The sequence below is a fragment of the Eretmochelys imbricata genome, chromosome 26 (genome assembly GCF_965152235.1).
Source record: "Eretmochelys imbricata isolate rEreImb1 chromosome 26, rEreImb1.hap1, whole genome shotgun sequence".
NCBI lineage: Eukaryota > Metazoa > Chordata > Testudines > Cheloniidae > Eretmochelys > Eretmochelys imbricata.
The window spans coordinates 5,411,011-5,434,457 of NC_135597.1; the positions used below are offsets into that span (position 1 = coordinate 5,411,011).

General features: G+C 51.0%; 2 protein-coding genes across 2 annotated transcripts; one reads left to right on the top strand and one right to left on the bottom strand.

Annotated features, from left to right (window-relative positions):
• Nucleotides 1-173: 173 nt before the first annotated feature.
• Nucleotides 174-6,083, bottom strand: PBDC1 (polysaccharide biosynthesis domain containing 1). The gene is made up of 6 exons (XM_077805862.1): nt 5,987-6,083; nt 4,560-4,625; nt 3,228-3,287; nt 1,798-1,938; nt 898-1,009; nt 174-559 (listed from the first exon to the last, which is right to left on the bottom strand). Exons 1-6 carry the CDS (start codon nt 6,017-6,019, stop codon nt 438-440), a joined length of 534 nt encoding a protein of 177 aa, XP_077661988.1. The 5' UTR covers nt 6,020-6,083; the 3' UTR covers nt 174-437.
• A 3,849-nt stretch (nt 6,084-9,932) lies between these two features.
• Nucleotides 9,933-16,893, top strand: NPM2 (nucleophosmin/nucleoplasmin 2). The gene is made up of 9 exons (XM_077805926.1): nt 9,933-9,996; nt 11,357-11,442; nt 12,442-12,561; nt 13,365-13,458; nt 14,083-14,216; nt 14,914-14,942; nt 15,442-15,478; nt 16,113-16,184; nt 16,817-16,893. The coding sequence occupies exons 1-8, from the start codon at nt 9,933-9,935 to the stop codon at nt 16,155-16,157; spliced, it is 609 nt and encodes a 202-aa protein (XP_077662052.1). The 3' UTR covers nt 16,158-16,184; nt 16,817-16,893.
• The last annotated feature ends 6,554 nt before the right edge of the window (nt 16,894-23,447 follow it).

Sequence of the window (23,447 nt, forward strand, 5' to 3'; positions counted from 1 at the left end):
TCAGTATTTTATCCTGTAAAATAGTTTGCATTTACATAGTCTCTCCCCAGAGGGAGAGTGTCCAGGATCATTTGCTCTGCTAGATTCCAACACTGCTTTCATGAACTCAGGTCAAATTTAAGACCAGTTACAGCTCTAGCTTTCTACCACCTCCTGTAGCAGGAATTAAGCCATTACAGCACAGTAACATTTATTTACAGGGCGCTTAGTAGTTAACATAGCAGAAATGCTGCCATAAGAGCACCGCACACAAATTCTCACATTGAAGCCCAAGTCTTGTTTGTTCTTTATCCCCTCCAGCATGAATTCACATGCCTTTCTCCCTCCCCTGCGTAAGAGTCCACTTTATATGAATGCTCCTGGCACCAGGGAATCTTCCTCCTCACCTTTCCTATCCATCTCCATGCATGGCTAGTAAAGTATTTCCATCCCTGTCCTCATGCAGATAGTCCTCTCTCTACAGCAACAGACTTTATTTCTGTGGCATGGCTGTAAACAACATTGTTATAGCCCTCTCTGTTACGAGCTGTTTCAATAGCAAAGAACTGGATCCTGGTGACTGAAACGAAGAAAAAAAATCTGTTTACAGCAGGTTAAGACCCATTTGCCTGACAGACCCCAGCATCCACAAAGCAGAGACTTACTCGAACATAAGCTTTATTCACACCACCCTGCACAGCATTGCCATGTAGGCTGCCCTGGGCAAGAGACACCAGGGGTCTGGAAGCCCTGGGAGCTAGGATTTCCCAGCTCTACAGCAGGGACTCTGGAAGCACCCAGAGATCCTGATCCAGCCAAATGCTCTGGGGGCTGGCAAGCTCCCTGGCACAGAGCAAGCCTTAATGTCTACACTGCCCAGGTCTGAGAAGAGGAGGGTGTACACAGGTACTTACTTACCAAATATTGTGTTCTCTTCCGTGTAGTCCTTAGTACAGTCCAGACGGAGCAGGGTGCCATAGTTGAAGTCTTCAACTACCCCATCAAACTGCATACAGAAGGGGCGCCATTTCTGGAGAGAGCAAAGATAACTTTCAGCCTTCTTTCTAGAACTGTCCTCATCTCCCTACAATGGCCTAGGGAGCTCCACTGTTGGGGCAAGACCATTGGATTCAGCTAGAGTGAGCAGAGGCCAGAATCACTGCAGGGTTTCCTAGACATCCTGCCCAAGGTTTCTCCAAGGAGCTGGTGCTCAGGAATAATTTCCACACTTCCTCAATAAGAAAAGGAGGACTTGTGGCACCTTAGAGACTAACATTTATTTGAGCATACGCTTTCGTGAGCTACAGCTCACTTCAGATGCATTCAGTGGAAAATACAGTGGGGAGATTTATATACACAAGAGAACATGAAACAATGAATAGCACTGGCTAGGGCTGGATTGTGGGGGGCTTCAGTTTGGGAAAGTCTCTCTGAACAGTGCAATGCCAGCAACCCCAGGTTGGAGCGAGAGATCTATAGGTACAAATCTAGTACACAACAGGGTACTAACAGAGGAGCCTCAGGGTAGCAGGGAGCACTTGTGCAAGAGAATAGCAAGCGTGTTGCTTGCACTACATAGCAGCCAGAGGTTTTTCCTCTAATCTCCATTCCCCTTTCACAGCAGCCGGAAAGCACCTTAGCTTTTGTTTTACTCTTGAGTTGAATACCACTATCCAGTTCCCCTCTGGCTAGACAAATGCTCTCCTCTACAGAGAGAGGGACTTCGCCCTCACAACCACTCAGATCCAGAAGCTCACCAATATCATGGACAGTTTGAGTCCCAAAGGGTGACGTTACACATACATATAAAGCACTGACCGCTTTGGCTGGTTCCGATTTGAGCTCCTCTGGGTCAAGCACATCGATTTTGAGGTCACCAAAGCTTTTCCTAAATCCAGCATAGATCTGGTCATCAACTTTTGTAAGTTTCAGGAACTTGGGGTCAACAGAGGAAATAAGCTGTAAGGGAAACAGATTAAATGAGACAAGACAAGCAGCAGGGGGGTGGGTCACTAGAGCATTTATGCTGAATGGGAGGAAAAATATATAGGGCTTTCAAACACAGTGATAACCGAGTTACCACTCCCTCCCTATCTCAAAGCAGGTGCTACCTGCTCTTATAGAGCCAGATTTTAACAAAAGCCCTTCCTCTGACAATCTGGCCTCAGTACAGGGCGCTCTTCCAAAGTCTGGCCAAGAGTGTCTATCACTTACAGCTGACTGTACCCTTCAGGTCTCTGCCCCAGGTAGTCACATCTCTCGGTGGTTCACTTTCTCAGACTGGGCCCTGGGCTGCAGTCCCCCACGTGATTACCTCAGCAGGCCTGACTTAGGCCCAGACCCTGCAATTCTGTTCCCTCCAGGAACAGTAACAGTGATGTCCAGCAACCAAGCAGCTTTCTTCAAGCAAAGTATTTATTCAGCACAGAAGCATTTCAGAGCAAACTGCTGGGAGCTAAAGCGGGAAGCGCTGCAAATGGTACAAGTGACTTTAAAACAATCAGCAGTCTATATGAATGTTCAGCCTGATGCTGAGACTTACCATCCCCCGGAGCTGGGGAAGGCGCAAGCTTCATCTGACCTGGACCTGTCCATGTTAGAGCTGACTGACCACTTTCCCCTGCTTTAGGCACTGGCACTGTGATCTTACCCAGTTCTTTGATCACTCCCTTTTTTAAAGAACCCATCACTTTAACCCTTCCCTCCGCAGTGCTCAGCACTACCCAACTTTGGTTTCGAATCTGTCCTGTAATTTCCCCAACCCAGTATTTGTTAGGTTGCTTTCCTCACAGCCCCCTTATTAGATCAATACATTCATAAGGGAAAATCTTACAAGCCAATACATAATCACTTCCCCCTCACTGACCAAGTCACATTCACAAAATTACTACACCTCAGTCTTCATTTCCAGTGCCCACAGAAAAGAGAACTCATTGGCTAGAAGCAAAGTGGCTTCTGGTGTCTACAGCACTCCTTGCTATTCCAGCCCTGGGCTCCCCACACATAGCTGTGCCAAAGCCCCTCGATCCTGACCTTGAGCCCCCTTCTGCTATTTTAGTCCGAGGCCTCTCTCTGGAGAGACTGTGAAATACGCCAGTCAGGTAGTGGCTTATTACAAGGATAATATCCGTGGGTTATTTTTATTAAAAGAAAAGAAAAGAAAAAGCCCAAGAAGCATGCTAGTCCCATCTCAGCCCCACTGTCATGTCTATTTATGCTAGAAGACCAGCAATTTCCTGTGGACTTACATTAAAATAGACTTCAGCGTGCTGATACGCTTTCATGGCCCAGATCATTTCGATGTTGGGCTGCAAAGAAAGAGAGAAAAAGCTGTGACATCACCTTACATGCTGACCTGGCTCTGTGTCCAGCACCTTCCCTTACCTAAGCATTTGCAGACAGTTTTTGTAACATAGATAGGGCTTAGGTTTCCCCTATGATTTCCTGTCTATGTTCTTTTCCACTTCCTGTCTCAAACAGGGGAAGGCTTGTTGAGCATATGAAGAAAGCTGCAAGAGTAGCATCAGTCTGAGGAGATACAATTCGAGGGCTGCTTTTATGCTAAAGCGCCTTATCAATTTAAGATGCAATTCAAACTATACATCAATTACACTTTCTCACCACTGAAATGCAACCATGGAACTAGGGTGACCAGAGAGCAAATGTTAAAAATCGGGACAGGGGATGAGGGGTAATAGGAGCCTATATAAGAAAAAGACCCCAAAATCAGGACTGTCCCTATAAAATCGGGACATCTAGTCACCCTACATGGAACATGGAAGTACGGTAGTTGTACAGGATTGCCAAGCAGACAGGAAGTGGAAAAGAACACAGACAAATGAAACCATAGGGGAAACCTAAGCCCTATCTACATGACAAAAATCGAATGTTTACATGTTTCAGCACACATCATGTCCCTTGCCTACAGGGACGACGTTATAACTGGGTTAGAGAACAATGTTATAAGCAGACACACCTAGGCTAGAACATATTTCCCTAACATGGGTAGCAGTTTTTTCTTGTCCACCCAGGCAAGAATAAGCTACTTTATACCAGGTTTTAGCCATCTCCATGTTTCACAACCATATTTCAACATGATTAAATTTGTAGTGGAGGCAGACTGTAGTTATTCATGTTAGAGTTTAGATGGGACAAATAAAACAGGAAGATGGGATCTGGTGGGAATACAGCACTGGTGAGAAGTGCCCATTTGACAGCTTTGGAGACTGAAATACTGTGCATATCCAAATGGGCACTGACAGGGCAAGCATCCCCGTCTACCCACCAAACACACTGCCAAGCTATGGGATCTTTAGCAATCACAAGTGATTCTTTGTATTCATTTGAGATAGCATCAAACACAAGGACTGGGAAGTTTAAAAAACCCGGAGTACACACTTTCAGGCAACAGCTTGGAACAACTCGGAGCTCAAATATCCCTGAGGTCTCAGTTTCACGATGTAACTACTACACATCAATGAACGTAGAACTAAGTGCTGCTCCTATTCAACATCTTTCTTGGCCCTGCAGAAAGACGGCCCTATTGGCCCCTCACCAATGCTCTCTCTGGGGATACTCACATCATTGCCATAGGCTTCAGCTGGCGGGGACAATGCATGGGCTGCTCCCACAGCTTCACCGGCTCCCTGCACGTGAAACAAAGAGAGATGGCTGCTGTTAGAGCCACAACTGGAACCCCACAAAGAAATAAAGAGAACGTGGGGTGGGTTTAAGTTGTATTGAAACAAATAAGCACAACCAAATGGCAAATTTGTATCCCGAAGGAGTCAAACAAGCATCATCAGGGTGCAGAAGACTGTACAGAATCCTTGCTCTGAAGAGTTTATAATTCACAAAGGAGGGGGAAAGGGCGTAACATAAAAGCAAAGGACAGTTGTACAGGGCATGCACTCCTTTTACTCCTCACTGCAAAGAGCAGTCCCCGTCCCCCGAGACCCACACATACGTGCAAAGCTAGTCTATGCCTGGGTGACGTCCAGAGGGAGGGGGGCAGATAGAGGTACACATTTTGCTCTCCCTTCTAGTGCCTGAGGGGTTAATGGGCACTGTGGGGCTCAGCCCCAGTTAGACACAATGAAAATTCACCTACAGAGCAAATTTCTGCCTTTGGAAGGCAGCAAACAGGGATGTAACATAAGGACAGCGCCCGAGGAGACAACTCCCCCCTCGGTGCTCCTGGGAGGCATCAAACTCCCCGTTCTGCCCTTCGAAGGTTCTATCCCCCCATAAAGCCTTTGTTTCACCATGAACCCTACTTACAAGGGCTCTGCAGCCCCATGCACACCCACAACCAGGACTGTGTGCCCCCCCTTTCAAGGGCTTCATAATCACCAGGACTCTAAATCCATCCCCAGGGCTTCTCCCCCACTTGGCATCTGCAACCCGCCCCCTCCTCACACACACACTTTAAACTTCCCCTCCCCCCCGGAGCTCGACCCCCCGCATCATCGAACCAGACACACCCCCCCGGAGCTCGACCCCCCATCAAACCTGCCCCGGAGCTCGACTCCCCCCCCATCAGCAAACCTTCCCCCTCTTCCCCCCCCCCGGGAGCTCGACTCCCCCCCCCCCATCAGCAAACCTTCCCCCTCCCTCCCCCGGAGCTCGACTCCCCCCCCCATCAGCAAACCTTCCCCCTCCCCCCCCCGGAGCTCGACTCCCCCCCCCATCAGCAAACCTTCCCCCTCCCCCCCCCGGAGCTCGACTCCCCCCCCCATCAGCAAACCTTCCCCCTCCCCCCCCCGGAGCTCGACTCCCCCCCCCCCCATCAGCAAACCTTCCCCCTCCCCCCCCCGGAGCTCGACTCCCCCCCCCATCAGCAAACCTTCCCCCTCCCCCCCCCGGAGCTCGACTCCCCCCCCCGGAGCTCGACTCCCCCCCCCATCAGCAAACCTTCCCCCTCCGGAGCTCGACTCCCCCCCCCCTCATCAGCAAACCTTCCCCCTCCCCCGGAACTCGACCCCCCGGCGCTCTCGCTTCTCCTCACCCGGGCTCCCAGGCGGGCCCCTGCAGCGGCCATGCTGCCTGTGACCTCTGACCCTCCATCGTCCCCCTTCCGCCCCCAGCGGAAGCTGCCCGGCCAGGGTGGTCACTGAGCATGCGCACAGCCGCTCTCGGAGGCGTGGAAGCGTGCCGGGAAGGGCGCATGCGCAGGAGGGGTGGTGCCTGACGCGCTTCTTGCTGGGCAGATGCCTGCGTGGTATTGCGGCGCCCCCTGGCTCCCCCTGGCGGCAGCTCCGGCGCATCACAGCCTGGGGCCCCCAGCCCTGTCCCAAGGACCCCAAGGTCCCAGTCCTGCCCACATCCCAGGAACCTCCCCCCAGGACACCAGGGTCCCTCTCCCACCTTAATAAGAATAATAGCACCCAGCTGGTGGGGAGCATTTTCCGGCAGTCAGGCTCAGAGCACTTTACAAAGGAGGGCGGTCCCATTATCCCCATATAACAGATAGGGAAACTGAGGCAAAGAGCTGAGAAATGGACTGGCCCAAAGTTACCCAGCAGCAGAGGCTGGTTTAGAACTTGTCTCTCTTAAATCCTAAGCCAGTGCACTAGCCACAGCACCTCTTCAAACCTACCTTGCCCTCTATCCCCGTACTTCTGATCCCCAAACACTGGCCTTACCAGGTGGGCTACACCTGACTCTCAGTACTTGCAGTTGTATTAATTGCAATTGCTTCCTTTGACTTGCAGAAGGCAATCACGCACCCGCGAGCAGGGTTCTCTCAGACACACATACCGGTAAATTACAAAGCCGGTATTTCTTCCCTAACGTGGCTGGGCCTTTTGCAAAGTACAGGGCCATTTGCTGTCAAAATTCAGGCCCAAATGCCACAGTCTTCTCCATTTTTATGGGAGAAGAATATTCCCTTGTGTTGAAATGTCTAACCCACCCACTCTGCTGCTGAGAACTAACCAAAAGGAAGCATAGCAAAGGATCCCCACAGCAGGGCTTAATTTGTGCCAGTCCATGCCAAGGCTGAGCCCCAGCACCTCTAAACCTTGGTAGTTCATAGCCCTGGTACCTCGGCTTGCCGCATCAGTTATGAAAGAAAAAAAAATTGCTTAAGCTCCAGCATCTCTTTCATTACAAATTAAGCACTGCCCAACAGCCATTGTTTTTGTGAGACCTACAAAAATCAAGTATGTCATAATTCCCATGCAATCTCTGTAACCACACTATACAAAGCTATGCTGGTTCTGTACAATCAATTTCCATACCAAGCCCTATTCCTAGGCAGGGTGACCATATGTCCTATTTTGGCTGGGACAGTCCCCTTTTTAAGCCCTGTTCTAGGCGTCCCCCATAGGGGGGCGTGGAAGAACATTCAGGGGAGTCTTGGGAGAGCGGCACCATGGTGGGGTCCACTGGGGCCAGCCCCGTGTGGAGGTGGAGGGAGAAGGGGATGGGGAGTCACTCAGGCCAGCCAGTCACATTTCACTTGGGGAAATATAGTCACCCTATTCCTAGGGCTTTGCTCAGTTCAACAGTGTAGCTCCCATAAGGTGCTGTTTTGACCAAACTCTTGGACACAATTATTATTATTACTATGTGCTGTTTGGTGCCATTCAATAAAAATAAAAACAGCCCCTGACTCAGTGAGTTTACAATCTCAGTATTATTGTTACCTGTTAGTGGTTTTACAGGGGGGCTTAGGGGCTCCAAAGCCAGATCATTATGCTTGCAGCTGTATACATACATTGTATGAACCAGCTCCTGCCCCGAAGAGCTCAAAGTCCAAATAAACACAACAGACAACTGGTAGGAGAGACAAAAAGTGACTTACCTAAACTCACACAGCACCACAGTCAGGATTAGAACTCAAGTCTTCTAGTCCAACATCACAACGAGTGAACTACAAAGGTTACACCGCTGCAAACAGCCTAGAGTCCCTCCGACTTCGGCATAGCTGATTCTGGGCTCATTTTCTAAATGAGGAAAGAAGTGACTTACTGGCCTGGATCTTGCAACCTTCTCCGCACAAACAGACTCTCGCTCACATGAAGATCAGCTGACAGAACTCAGGCCTTGACTGATTTCTATACATTCCCTTCTTGTGGGAGACCTGGGATTTTGATCAGTGGGTTTCTTTCGCTCATTAGTATCTGTGACGTATTTGCAACATGAAAAGTGCTGTGGACATGCTAGATGCTAATGACCAAGATTTGATTTCCACAGTTGCATTCGGCCAGGGTGAGCTTGTGGAACTTTCTCTCTTTGGAGGGAAAGGGCTGTTCCTCCTTAAGGCCACGTTTCAGCTTCTAGCAACAAGACTGAGGCTGATTGGGTGAAGTATTGACCCCACTCACCTGATCTGACTTTATAAGCGGCTTGAGGGGCAGGGTCTCTGTTTGCAGGGGGTGTTAGCGACAGTCCCTTTAGCAGACTATTTTATGTTGTGTGAGTGAGGTGGTGCTCGGTAAGTGAGTTATCAAATACAAATGTTAGCAAACACTTACTTTTCCTGTAAAGCTTCCTCTGGCAGTTAGCAAGGTCTATGTCCTTGGGAGAGATGTAACCTGAGGGTACTGTATTGTGTGTCCTAAATGTCTCCTGGAAGGCAGAGATTTGCTGTCCTCGTATGTGTGGCTAGTGCTCAGGATGTCATGGTAGGATTGCTGTAGGAACTCAAAGGGATTAGGCTCACAACACTGTGATGTTTGGAGAGGGTATCCCCTAGCAATAACCAGGGACACAACAGTGATGCTATGAAACTGTATCTTGCCAGTGCTGGGGGAAAGCAGGGCTCTGATTTCATTGGACCAGCAGAGTAACTCCCTCTTAGCAAGCAATGAAAGAGATGAGTATCTTGCTATATCTCAGTGGCTGCGATAAATGCGGGCCAGGGTGAGCAGTCTTGTTGAAGTCAATAGCAATGCTCTTGACATTAAGGATCTGACTTCTCGGGCTGCTGAGGAGCACCCTCAACTCTGCTTGAAAGTCATCTGCTCTATAGTTGCTTGGCACCACTTACAATCAGACCCTGCGTGTTTGAGATTGGATCCTTTGTTGCTCTTGTTTTACTCTGCTAATAAACAATGGCTACTACAGTTTGTTGTGATCCTGCCGCAAAGAATTGCTGGTGCCCTGGCTAAATGCCAATGTGTTTAAGTGTCCAGTTCTGGTGTTAAAAAGGTGCATACAGAGATTTTGCTCAATTTAATAAAATCACTAGAAATGACATGGGTGTAATGATGCTCACTCTGTAATATGGTAACACCCTGTTAAACAGAGATCTGGTGATTCTATCCTTGGATTATGTCTCTCTAAACAAAAGTTCACTTTTACAATGATTGTTTTTGTTTCTGATAGTCACCTGGCAAGGATTTGTAAACTTTTTTAAACTTCCAAAATAAATGGGGGGAGGGGTTGTTGGAAAAACTAGAAATGGTGCAGAAAAGAGCCATACTGATCTGAGGGCTGGAAAATGTCTCTTGTGCTCTTTGAGTCTCTCAATCTCTTTAGTTTATCAAAATGAAGATTGAGCGGTAACTTGATTAGTGTTTAAGTAATGTCATGGGGAGAAAATACGAGGTCCTCAGAGTCTATAATCCTGTGGAGAAAGGCATAACAAGACCCAATCACTGGAAGCTGAAGCCAGAAAAATTCTGGTTGGAAACAAGGCACAAATGAACAGTGAGGGTATTAACCATTGGGAAAAACTGTGATGGGAATGGTATATTCTTCAGATCCAGACAGAATTTAGTCAAACCCAAATTATTGAGTTCAATACTGGGGTAACTGGGTAAAAACTGAATGGCCTGTATGATACAGGGGGTCAGACTAAAAGATCTAATGTTTCTTTCTGGCCTAAACTCTGTGGAAAACTTAAATCCTATATCAGTGGGGCTGTTGCAAAGTTTTCTAGCTTAGTAAAGACTACACTCTGAGTAATGTCTTCTTCCTTCCCAGCAAAGCAAATCCTAGGAACCATGGCTCTTAACAGTAGTGCCAACAGCAACAGTAAATCTGAGAAGCCAGTGTCTCTAATCTGGGGTAAGAACCTGTCTCTCATGACTGTTACTGAGAATATAATTGCTGTGTATACTGTGACTAAGAGCCATGAATGCAGCTGAAATACGTTTCCATTGACTTATCCTGCCTCCCATCTGCTTGTTTGTGTGTCCACCTGTTGCATCTTGTTGCCTAGACCAGTGGTTCTCAACCAGGGGTATACGCGGAGGCCTTCCAGGTGGTACATCAACTCATCTAGATATTTGGCTGGTTTTACAACAGGCTTCGTAGAAAGCACTAGCAAAGTCCATACAAACTAAAATATCATACAGACAATGACTTTATACTATTCTATATACTATACACTGCAATGTAAGTACAATATTTAATTCCAATCAATTTATGTTTAATTATATGGTAAAAATGAGAAAGTCAGCAATTTCTCAGTACTAGTGTGCTGGGATACTTTTGTATTGTTACGTTTGATTTTGTAAGCAAGTAGTTTTTAAGTGAGGTGAAACTTAGGGTAGGCAAAACAAAGCAAAGGCTTGAAAGGGGTACAGTAGTCTGGAAAGGTTGAGAACCACTGGTCTAGACTACAAACACAGGAGGGAAGGGAGGACCCTATATCTTCCTGTACAGTGCCTAGCACAACAGGGCCTGACTACGGCCTCTGTGCTACTGCAATATAAGCTGTAATAACTAGGTAGCTTTGGGCTATTTCAGGGAGTATCTTGCATGGCTCCCCTGACAATCACAGCCCTCAGCTGAAATGAAACCACGCTTCCAAGGGGCAGTGAGTCTCTGCCTCTCGGTGACCAACCAAGTAACTGGAACCCTTGAGAACCTGCCCCTCTGGAGGCATGCTCCAGTGGTAGGTATCTGGAGAGCGTGCTCCTCTGGAGATGAGGATGTGCTTAGCTTGTTGTGGTCATCAGGACAGCCATCTGCCTGAAAATCATCTCCGTACCGTCTCCTCTTTAGTCTCTGAGTTGAGCAGTCAAATTACTTCGTACCACCTTAAACAGCCATCCAATTCTCCTTCTCCCACCATAATCTCTTAGGAAGTGAACTCTTCCCCTGCGTCTTACGCATCTCTTGGCTCCAGTTGGTCAATACCTGTGGCCGCTCCCTGGGACAGTGTTCTGGCTCTAATATCAACCTGCCTGACAGGAGCAAGAAGCAGAGGGATGCTTTGGGGAGCCAAACTCCTGCCTCTAGTTTGGGGCACTTGCGTATTAGCGTCTTCTCTCCTGTCTCTTCTCCTACCCCTTACCAAAAAGGAGGTGTGGTGGAAGCACCGTCTCCGACACTTCCGCCTAGATGTGACTCAGCCCTATCTCCGCTGAGAATGGGGCGGGCGGTGGGCGGAGCAGACTTGATGGGGCCTCTGCCTTCACAGGATGTGAACTAAACCATGAGACGCAAACCTATACGTTCAAGATCCCAGACGAATGGAAGTATGAGCAGCAGCTGGCCCTGCGGACCGTAAGTACCTGGCCTGCCCTTGCCCGTAGAGGGTTATCGGGCAGGGTGTGGGTGCTGGTGTTTGAAGTGGGTAGCTGAGCACAGGCTCAGCAAGAGCAAGAAGCTGGCCTTGGAAGCTAATATAAGGACATGGAGCGGAACAGAAGATCCCTAATCTAGGTACCATGATGTTCAGATATGACCAGTCCCGCCCCTGGAACCATCTGGCATGCAAACCTTGCAGGGACAGAAGAGAACAGCCTCATTATTCCCTTGCCTGGGGCAGTGCACTCATTCATGCTTGTGGACACTACTGGTCCGATAGCACCTGTACCATGGGTCTCTGCCTGGCAGTTCAAAGGGCACTGCCACCAGGCCAGCCTGCCCAAGTCCATTCAGTGCAACCAGTGCCTACAAGGCTGGCCTGCTCCAGCCATAGAAGGGAGGGGCATGTTTTGCAGAGGCGTATCTATGCTCTGTGTCCCACTGTCTGCTCCTGTGTTCATGTCCACAAGGGCTGCCGTGGAAGAGCAGCCTGTGCTGGGTGACTCCTCCCTGGGTTGAAGATAGGCCCTAATTCTCCCACCCCTGATCTCTGCCAGGGTAAATGGCTGCCCTGATCAGTCAGTCGAGGAAGCCCACTCGCCCTTGGGCCTGGCAGAAAGTGTGCTGGAGCTCTAATGAGCAGCGGCAGCGTCTTCCTTATTGGCTTATAGGCTTTAGTAGGGTTGCCACCTCTGAGACCCAAAATACCAAGACACCACCTGAGCTCATAAAACTGGACAGCTGGCAGGGTGTAAGGAGCACCCTCCCAGATTTCCTGGGACAGCAACCCCAGAGGGATGGTCCTGAGAACCTGGATGAGGCCAACCCTAGGCTAGAGCCCTATAGGCTTGTCTGGAACCCTCCTTCCCAGGTCTGGAGTTTGGCAGGGGGAGAAGTCTAGAGTTGGTGCCTTCAGGGATGTTGCTGGAATTCTGCCACTAAAGGGGTGCTGATGACTCATGCTTTCACCCAAAGATCTGCCTAGGAGAAAAAGCTAAAGATGAGTTCAATGTTGTGGAGATTGTACCAGCCGAGGACAGCCAGGACACCACGCCTGTGCCCCTAGCAACTCTGAAACCTTCAGTACTGCCAATGGTGAGTGACCACTCATCAGTCTCCAGGGATTCTAGTGGAGGGGACGACACTGAACTGGGGTTAGCTCTGATCAAGCATAAAGCCCAACCAGAGATGGGCCTGAACAAAAACACAAGATCTGAATGGCTTGTGGACAGAACCCTGCAGCTTGGCTCAGCTCACTAAAAAAGGCCAGACTTGGAGCAAACCCAAATGTTGCCCTGGGCAGTGGACAGGTTGCAATAGCAAAGGGAAGCTTGATGTGGCAACAGCCATTTCGAGAGGGGGAAAAATGCATGAGCTGAAGGCTGAGTGCACCCTCTCAGCCTTTGGCCCCTGGCAAAATAAGTGTGCCTTCAGTTCCCCTTCCTCCTGAAGACCTGCTCTCAGATCCTGTCGGGCCTCAAAGCACACCTGCTTTCCAGATATAGCTTCTAATTGAGTATGCAGCATAACCTGTTATCAGCCAGACACTGCTGCTTCCCCGCTGGCCAGTGAGTCAGCAATATGTGATGACTTTCCCAGCTAACAGCCCTTCTAGGCAGTTCAATCCTTGCCCTGAAGAGCTTACAAAGACCATCGCTGGGGAGATGGTAGCTTTCCCAACAGGCCAGGACACTGAAAATCCAGCACTGATAATGCTCAGCCGTGCATAAGTCCAAGTCCTGTGTTGTCTCTAAATTAACTAGCCCTAGTGTCTCCAAGGAGGGGAAAAGCATAGGGGAACCTACCGGCAGGCTATGGCACTTGTGTCTGTGTGCAGTGCAGGAGGATGAGGGGGAAAGCTGAAGGCCCATATAACCTGTGACATTAATCTCTTCCAGGCCACCATGGTGGGGGTTGAGCTGACTCCTCCTGTCACCTTCAGGCTGAGAGCTGGCTCTGGCCCAGTCTACATCACCGGACAACATGTTACATGTAAGCGAACGGCGCGAGGTGGGAAGAGGGGATCTGAGCCTGGTGTAAACGTAATGCAATGCCCATTGGCTCCAATGGGAGCTGCACTTGAAAGATCTACTCTGCCCCCTAGAGGATGTCCAAGGCCTACCCCAGGGCCAGGGCCTATTTTGGCCCCCTTGGGAATTCAGTGACTTTCCACCATCTCCAGACACGGGAAGGGCACAACGTCCCACTGTCGGAGCAGGGGCACTGCATGCCTCTTAACCACAGGTTCTCTTCCCTCTGCCCTACCCTTTCCTCTAGGCAGGATGGCTGGCAGGTGTGCTCTGGGGATAGTGGCTACTTCTAAAGACTCCCACTCCTACCAAGAAGCCACTAACCCTCAGCGACACATCTAGGTAACTTGAGTTGTGCGGCAACCTAAGTTCGCAAAGGGGACAAAATTGGCTCAAGTTAGCATCAGGACTCCCTCCCCTTGGAATGGGGAGCACTTCTGCCACAACTGACTGCGGCTTCTCGGGCTCGCTCTCATCGGGCCCCAAATAAAACCAAGTGTGTGAGTCCCCCAATACGGGCAGCAGCGTGTATAGCTGCTCTAAGGGTGTGTGAACTGCTCTGAGCCCAGGCTGCTCTGCTTTGCAGTGGTTCCAGATCTCTCCTGGGATGAGGAGGAGGAGGAAGAGGAGGAAGTGGCAGAGGAAGAAGAATCTCGGGAGGATTCTCCCCCCAAAGCCATCAAGCATCCAGCTTCCAACAAGCAGGGTAGCATTGCCAAGGTACTGCAGGAACGGTCAAGCTTGGAGCAACCACTGTCCGTCACATGGCCCAATTCCTCCCTGGCGGCACCACTAATTCCCTGGTGAACCTGTTGGTTCTGAATCTGTCCCTGGGTGTGGAGGTGACCAGGGAGAGAGTAGAGCGAACTCGTCTCCTGGGCCTAGCTGGAATCTTGCGGAATCTTACAGGAGACTCCTGAGTGCTTGTGGCCACTGAAGACTGTATTCCTGTCCCCAAGAGTCCTGGGGGTATTAGTGTAGCTAACTATATGTAATGTTCTGCTCCCTAACCTCTCCTTCCCGCACCCCCACCGTCAAATGAACACCCCATCCTTCGATGCTAACCTGTTGCATAGTATTGCTGAGGGTTTAATAGCTCTACTGTAGCCCAGAGGTGGCTGCATTTCAGTGGTGGGCATATAGCTTCCAAGTCCCTGCTATCTCCGGAATGTATTATATGGTGCTTGGACCCCTCCCTTCACCTGGGAAAGTCCCACATAGATGGACAGTTTTCTTGCTGCTACAGCTAATCTATGCCTGTGCAATAACCCATTTTCCTGCTGTAGGGACAAGCTACACAATTCTTCCTACTATAGAGAATTATGCTCGGGCAGTTCAAAAGAACATCCTCTCTCCACCTGTCATTTAGACCTTGTGCTAGCCTTGTCAAATTTAACTCAATCTTTCTTCTTCCCAGAAGAAGAAGATGGAGAAAGAGGAAGAGAAGTGAGTATAATCAATGGTGCGGGAGACAGTCAGATTCTGGATAGCACCCTCTAGACGAGATGGTAGGGATACCGCCTGACCGATCTCTGGCACAGGTAGAAGCTAAGGATCTCGTGGCAAGAGGGGACTAGAATTCCATAGGCCAGGAAACACAGTGACATTGACTAACCTCCAAGTCTATGGGAGATACCAGCCTTTTGGCTAGTCACGGCAGTGCTGCACTGGTACCTAACTCTGGTAAATAGCAAAGGGATAACTGTCCTGTGAACTGCTATGGGAAATCCCAGAGGAACGCTGGCATGCCCTTATCCCCGTCACACGTGCCCAAAGCCATCTGTTAGGGTTAAGTAGCTTCATGCTAAAACCTAAACACTAGCAGCTGGATTGTCCCAGGGAGAGGCAGAAGCTCAGTACCTGTAGGTAGATCTGTGAACGTCTGGCATGAGTTTCCAGGAGTGAATCTAATCTCAACGCTTCTCTTCCCTTCTCTTCTGAACAGCAGTGTTCCTTCTGATGATGATGTCCTTCCCAGCAAGGTAAGAAGCCAAACAGTGATCTCTGTGCCCCTTGGGACAAACAGAGGGAGAAACATGAATAGTATTAATACTGGCTTGAGAAATGTTTCGCTGTGGAAGTCTCTTCTGAAGCAAAGGTGGCTTTTAAAGCTGTCCCTCTGCTCTGCATGGGGCTCGTGTTTCCATTTCATCTGTGGCTGCTTTATCTCTGATTCGCTGGTTGACTAGTATTAGTCAAAGGTTAAAAAGTCACTCTGCAAATGACTCAGTCTATCTAAATCACATGCTTAAAAAATGAGTACCAAATATTATAGCAGCTGGTGGGTGCCTGTCACATGCCGCTATCTGCTTCTAATTAGCTGACAAACCCTGAAATAGGGCAGACAGTCAAACATGAAAACACGACCCTGGCAGGAAAAATAACTAACAGGCGTATGGATAACTAAACCTGGGCTTAGATCTGCATGCTCGCGAATTAGGCTCTTGCGGTCTAGTTCTAATGTCTAATCACTTGCCATGTGCTGTTGTGGGAGCAATGCGGAGTCGCTCTGCATTAACACCTTGGCCTAGTGAGTAGGTGCCATGGAATCTGGGGGTGCCTAGCCACTGGCCCGTGCTACTCTAAAGCCATAGCCTCGCTTCGTTCCCTTTGCAGGGAAGAGGAGCTGGCAGAGGGAGAAAGCCGGCAGTGAAGAAATAAACTGATCTGCAGCGAGGGGTCTACGAGGTAAGGCTGTTCTGCAAACCCCAGGCTGGCTGAGTCGAGCAAGCCACCAAGATGGGGCTTTGCTACGGAGGTGAGAGCTGATGGCTGTACTGCCTCGGGGAGACCAATATCGTGTCCCAAGTTCCCCGGGCATGCAGAGGCTAGAGGAACCATAACCGTCTGGATGCGCCATTGTCCTCTCTTGGGGCAAATGCTGGAGGCCCCTGCTACAGCTAGTGGTGCTGGTGGGAAAAGGGCCAATCAAATGCCACCTAGTTGGGGAAGGGTATTTATGGAGAGGACTAAGGATTACAACACAACGGGATAATACACAAGGTAGAATCCTTCAGGCAGGAAGCTACTGGCATAGTATCTAGCTGCCAGCAAAATGGTCTAGCAGCCGAGGGATGGAGCTTAGAGGTAGGACTCCCAAGCTCTGACTTACTGTGTCGTTCACTGCTCTGAAGCTACCCAAATGTCCCTACTGTGCACTGGCTCTGAACCAACTGGAATCGATCTGTGGGTCAAGGTAACTTTGTGGGAGGCACAAACTAGTGACTTGTCTCCAGAGAACTCATCTGGCACAGAAGTGCTCCAGGACTTTGCCCTTATACCACGCTATGATCTGACTTCTGTTTCCCCTTGCCTTCTAGGGCCTGATACGGAAGAGACCAGAGATTTTTTTGGTGCTGTTTTCTGTAAATGTCTTTAGGAAAAAAAATAAAGGGCCTTTTATTTTGCACCCTGGGTTTCACTTTCTTAAGCCTGGAAGAAGGTGGGGCACCTCTGGACAGAGCAAGAGCCTCCAAGGAGCCAAAGCCAGAATTTCAGGATGGACTCAGGCCCCACAACTAGAGTCAGATTTTCCTCCTTCAGCAGCTTCAAATTCTAGCCATAGTCTAGTCTTGGCTGCACACCTGGGATCCGTCCATGTTCCACTATCTCCCCATAGCCTGGGATTTGCAGGCATAGTTGGTAAGAGGTTTTCAGACACAATGACAGCAAGGTGAGGCTTTAATGCTTCAGCTGCAGGTCATCTACCAAACCAGCAACAGCAGTGGGTGTTCTGCTGTTGGGACAATTGCCCAGCTTGTATTGGGTCACGTGATGAGAATACCTAAGACTTCCCCCTTCAAATCAAGTGGAGGGGCATGACCTGCGTGAACAATAGCAGGTCAGTGTAAGACACCTTAAACACCCCGTGGAAACTGCTGATTAGCCATTGACGGCTCTCCTGCTGCATGCTCCAAAAGCCAGAGCTAAATCTTCTAGACCCTTCCTCTTCAGGATGAGAAATAGCTTCCAGCCTCCTGGGCTGGAGTCCTGACCTGCAAAGCAGCTTGATCAGCTGTGGCAAAAGGCTGCTCTGCTGGAGTGAAGGCCCTGTAGCCCCAGAGGCCGCTCTCTCCCGCAGCGTAGTACTGCTCTAGTGCTGTAGAGGACAGCACCGCAAAAGGAAAGAGCTCAGCAGCAGAGGTTTGCGGGGGGGCTCCCAGCTCTCTGCGGAGCGTGGAATGCAGTTTCATGGGCGAATGAACGTCTGCCAGCTCTTTCTGAGCCCAGTGAGACTGGGACAGCACCTCTGGCTGTGCAGGGATGCTGGCTAAGTGAGCGGCTATATATCTCTCTCGTTTTCCATGGAGAGATCCCATCTGCTTTGGTAACAATGCGTAGCCTCAAACTCACTCCAGTTCTGATCCTGAACCAGCTCATGGCAGGGAGCCAGCCTTTTTCACAGGGGTGCTGAGAGCCATTGAATCAAACTGCAAATCCTGCATATGATGGAAACCACTTCAAGCCAGGGGGGTAGCAGTAACCCCAGCACCCCTCGTTCCAGCACCAATGCTTGTTCAGAAATGTCACCCTACCCTGCCAGGCTAGAGCACCAGAGATGGCACTGGTCTCTGCTCAGGTGGTGACTGGAGGCTGCTAGGGCAGACTCCCCTCTCTCTCTCTCCTAGTCTGCCAGCTTCCTTCTACCCCCAGGAGCCAGCTCAGACTATTAATAACCTAGATTTTTCTCACCTGTATCTTTGTCAAGACCTGGGGCAGCATCTGCTACAGCCATAGACTGAGGTCAGTGTCGGGTATGCCAGCCTTTCCCATGGGCTGTCACTCTGTGCAGCTAGGAAATACGACACCTAGAACAGGGAACAGGGCAGCCCCTGCTGCTTGGCAGGCACCAGAGGCCAGTCTGTGCCCAGGGCCGTGGGGCTGCACTGGCAGCCAGCAGACATGACCTACCTGGGAGCGGTACAAAGGGAAGGGACTGCAGAGTGAGCAATGTGCACACAGGGCTATGCTGGCTGGGTGCCATCTGCCTAATGCAAGGGCTTCTCCTACCAGGGACGGGGACCCCCCCACGAGAGGGCAGCCTGCCCCTCAGCCATCCCTGGCCTACTTCTGATCCCATGGGGCCGTGCACAAAGCTCCCCGCTCAGCCTGACTGAGCCCCCTTGCTGTCCTGCATGGAATGTGCAGCAGAAGCGCTGTGGGGAAGGGGCTGTCTAAAAGGTGGTCTCTGCCTAGCTGCTTCTGCAGTAGTTGGTCTCCCCCCTCCCCCCCTGCACTGCATCTGCAGGAGGGGAGCTAAATAGGGGCCACTTAACATGTGAGCTGGGGTCTGACTGCCGAGAGCCTGATGGAGGTGGTGACAGGTTTAGTGCTGGGGGGTGGGGAGCAGGAACAGAGGCTTCAGATACTGAATCCAACTGCTGCTCTGCTGGCCAGGCTCCCAATTTGTCCAGGGCTATAAAAACTCTGCAGTCCCGGAGACGGATGGCCACGGATGCTGGGTGGTCTTCAGCTTGCAGTGCTGGGCCACCCCATCTCTGCTTGGAGCCGGGGCCTGGGGGTGCTGCTGTGTCACAGGATGAGAGTAAGGGGCAAGGGCTCCCTGAGCTCTCCACTTCCCTTCAGCGGCCTTTGTTGGGGATGGCTACTCTCCACTAAGACCCCATGGAACCCACTTCCAGAGGCGGAGTCAGCTGAGTGGGGCACGGCCTGGAGTCTGGGCTCTGACACCCAACCGCCTCACAGGGCCTCCAACCCAAGCCCAAACATCTGCATGCCCATATTCTAGTGCCACATCCCAAGACTGAGCCGGGCTGTCTCTTAGCGTAGTGCAGACGGAGCCGTAGTGTCCCCTCAGGCCTGACTTACAGCCACTACTGCTCTTCTGCTGCTGGCTCCTATGGCCCCAAGCCTGACCCCCACTCTCCGCTCCCTCTCTGCCCCTCCCAGCAGGGGAGTGGAGCTATCTGACCATTGAAAATAGGCAGTGAAGAATCCACTGCCCCTGCCTAGAATCACCTGTGACTTGGGCTGGAACAGCTAGGTAACGCTCCAACTCTCGGCCAACGTGCCATGGGATCTTTCTTTAATAAGCAAGATTGGCCAGGGTCTTGTTTTGATAACCCCAGCTAGTACCTCCAGCAGCACCAGGCCCCCTGTGCCAGCTGGGGCATCATGTGCTCCCCTAATTACCAGGTCACCCACAGAGGCAAATCCATCTGCTCCATTTAAGGGACGCAGTAAAGTGGGTTCCTGGCTCTAGAAGTGCAGGGCTGGTCACCCAGAATGGCAGCAGCATCTGCCTTCTATTCTAAGCAGACCTGACAGCCCCTCCCTACCAACTCCAAAGCCATGCCAGGACAAACTTGCATGCTGCAGAGGCGGAAAGTGATGCGTAGCACAGCGAGGGTCTCCTGCAGGGTAACCAGAAGCAGGAGTCCTGCCTTCTGCTTTGGGTACAAGACCATCCAAACCAGCTATTAAGCTCCCCTCCCAAGCTTTTCCAAACTTTTACCCTACCATCCTTGGCCAAAATGTCCCTTGCTGCCCCTTTCCTGTGTGTGGCTTAGCTGTGATGCTGCACCCCAGATGCAGTTGCATTTCAGTGAAGGAGCCTGTTATTGGTGCAGTTTGTGAAGTGCTTTGGGATAGCTGGCACCCCTTACACTGTAAAACATTCATCTTCATTGCCATTAGCAGGGGTGCCAGCACAGATCACCCCCATAATGCTCTGGAGTTTCTCCCAGAAGCAGTAGATGCCCCTCTCTTAAATGCTCATACCCTAGCAGACAGCTCAAAAATCCCTATAGGAGAACCCCCATCACCCTCTCCTCCCCCCAAAACACACACACACACAGTCTGTCCACAGAGTAACAAGTGTGGCTGTGAATAGGAGACAATAGAGGATTACCAAGCAGCAGGAGAGACAATTATAACCCATTGGCCTGGCCTTGGTCTGGAGTTAGCAGGTATTTGTGGCAGGTCTGCCACCCCTCGGAGCATAGTGGGAGACTGCTGTGCTGCGAGATTGGCTCCAAGAGGGGAGCAAAACCTTCTACAATGGCCAGCTTTAATTCTCCTCCAGGTGTGTGGCAGGGAGCCTGGACCTGGGGGAGGGGGGTGAGCCAAAAGGGATTGCTGCTATCCCTGGGGAGTGGAGGGGGGTGAGTGGTGGAGGGAGGGGGAGAGAGAGAAAATGAATGAGAGGGATAGGGGTGCAGAAGGGAACATCTGATCAGCTGTGTACTACACACAAAATGTACCCCCCTTTAGCCCCAGGCATTGCCATGAGGGAAAACACTGAGACTCAGCCCATCATTCTCCCTGGGGAGATGAAACTGAGGAAAGATGGAGTAGCAGAGAAAAGCATGCCAGCAACAAGATCTCCCAGGCTGCAGAGCCAGCCTCCTGGGAAAGGCTGGGATCCCCATCCCTGGGAACCCACAAAGCTATACTGTGTGGAGAATGCACTGGAGAGGATGCGTCTGCCCTGGCCTCTGGGAGAGAAAGAGACGAGATGGGGCTTGATGGGGCTCTTCCCTCTCCACAGTCTGATCCCAGCAGATCTTGCTGTTTAATACTCATCCCTGGTCTCATCGTTCTCCCTGGCCTGAAGTGGGTGGCTACTTAAATCACTAAGACAGAGGGCACCTGCATCCCCTATTCAGGACGTTCCTTACGGGAGAAACCGAGGCAGTGTTGTTTAGACTGGGCAATAGAAGCCAGGTCCCAGCATGGGCCGGGGAGAGGGGACAGTTTGAACTAAAGCATATTCTTCCCACCTCTGCTGAAGTGCTAAGGCTTTGGGCAACGGTCCATGAGCCAGAAGATGGGGAGCTAGACAGAGTGGCAGGGCAGGGTGGTCATCTCTTGGGATGGCCCTCCACCCTGGACTGCAGGGACAATCATGAACTTGATGTGGCCCTCCTGCTCCCCGCTGGCCCCTGGCAGCAGCCCCAAAGTATCTGGGGGACTGGCGCAGCATAGGGATGCCACAGCAGGGCTGTTACCACATGGTCCTGGGGGATAAAGCCTACACAGTGGCAGCACCCTGTAAGGGTACCTCCTTTCAGCAGGGGAGCTGATGTGTCAGCAGGCCCCTGTTAAACCAGGAGATGTCCCAGCATGGCCCATCCAGGTATGAGCCCTGGGTGGCATGTTCTAGGGACCCAGCTCCCCGCTGGCATTGCCCTGCTGTTAATGATCTATTTTGGCCCCAGCATGCAAGCGGAAATCAAAGGCTGGAAGTGGAGGGGCTGTGTGAAGGGCTCGGCCCCTGTGAAGATGGAGCCCACCTGTCGGGGGCTGGAGTCACACATCCAGCAGCCGCCAAATGGGAACGCCATAAACACTGGAAGCGTGAAGCCACCGTTGGGTAGCTGCCGGCCAGACCGCGTTGCAGGGTGAATCACAGCAGCTGCCGACACAGGTCCAGTGCCCGGCTTCACTGCAGCGGGGGCCTCCTGGCTACTCAGGAAGGTGAAATCCTCATGGGGGACCCCACAGAGACTGAGCTATTCCCTGAAACCGCTCCTCAGAGCACAGAGCCTGGAGACTTTGCGAGAGGAGAGGCGGCTGGAGAAATGAGGGCTACAGCAGCAGCTCTGTCTCCAATAGGTCACGAGAGGAGCCCAGGAGCGGTAACCAGGCTGGAATGCTCCGGCTCCAGGCGTCACCGTGGGATGCTGCTGGATGGTTGGCTTGGGCAGGGCAGGGCTGTAGGGAAGTTAACTCTGCCTGACAGCCTCCAGGTCCCTTCCTGTAGCAGGCAGCCTCTCCGGGCAGGCTGAAAAGCTGAAGGAAGCTGAGCCCCTCATTCCTGCAGGGCTGCCTGTGATCCAGTTCCTTGTGGCAGCTGCAGACACAGGTGGGGCTGTGATATGCCGAGAGATCCCCTCCCTCTCGCAGCTGGGCACGGTGGCTCTCCGCAGGCCAGCACTGCAGAAGGTTTTGATAGGAGGCACGGCCCCCCCATAGGCCCTCATCTCCCCGCACAGCCCGCTTCCACAAACAGGCCCCTCCTCGCTGTGCTCTCCAGCAGGTCGATGGCTGCTGGCCATGTGTTGAGCCCACAGCACCTTGGACATGCCCCCACCACAGGGAGGGACCGCCCCTCCCTCCCTGCGCGATGAGAACAGAGAAGCCCACAGGATGAAGAAGGGAGACACAGGACCTGTCCATCAAGGTGTAGGAAGCCCTGCAGGCTGTGCCCAGTGCCAAAGGTCTGTGCAGAGAGCCCCGGGGCTCCCCAAAGGCTCAGCACTGGGGGTGCTGGAGCTGAAGAGTAATCCCAGAGACTGGCCTGTAGGGAACAAAGCCTTTATTAGAAAGGCTGCCCCACTCTATTGAGCTTAGTGCTGGCCTGGAGACCACAGGAGGAGATGGTGAGGGATCTCTTGTTTGATCTGTTTGACCTCAATTGTACGCAAGGCCTGAGAACAAAATTTTGAAAGAAAGCCCTGTTAAGGACATAGAGGTAAATGGTAATTGGGATAAAATACAACATGATTTTACAAAAGGTAGATCATGCCAGACCAACATGATCTCTTTCTTTGAGAAGACAGACAAAGGAAATGAAGTAGATCCAATCTACCTTGATTTCAGTAAGGTATGTAATAGAGTTCCACATGGGATATTATTAGTTACATTGGAGAAGATGGGGATTAAGATGAGAACTGAAAGGTGGATAAGGAATTGGTTAAAGGGGAGACTATAAGAAGTCATACTGAAAGTTGAACTGTCAGGCTGGAGGAAGGTTACTAGTGGAGTTCCTCAGGGACTGGACTTGGAATCAGTCTTATTTAACATTTTCATTAATGACCTTGGCACAAAAAGTGGGAGTGTGCTAATAAAATTTGTGGATGACACAAAATTAGGAGGTATTGCCAATATGGAGGAGGACCGGGAGGTCATACAGGAAGATTTGGACAACCTTGAAAACTGTAGTAACAGAAATAGGATGAAATTTAATAGTGCAAAGTACAAGCTCAT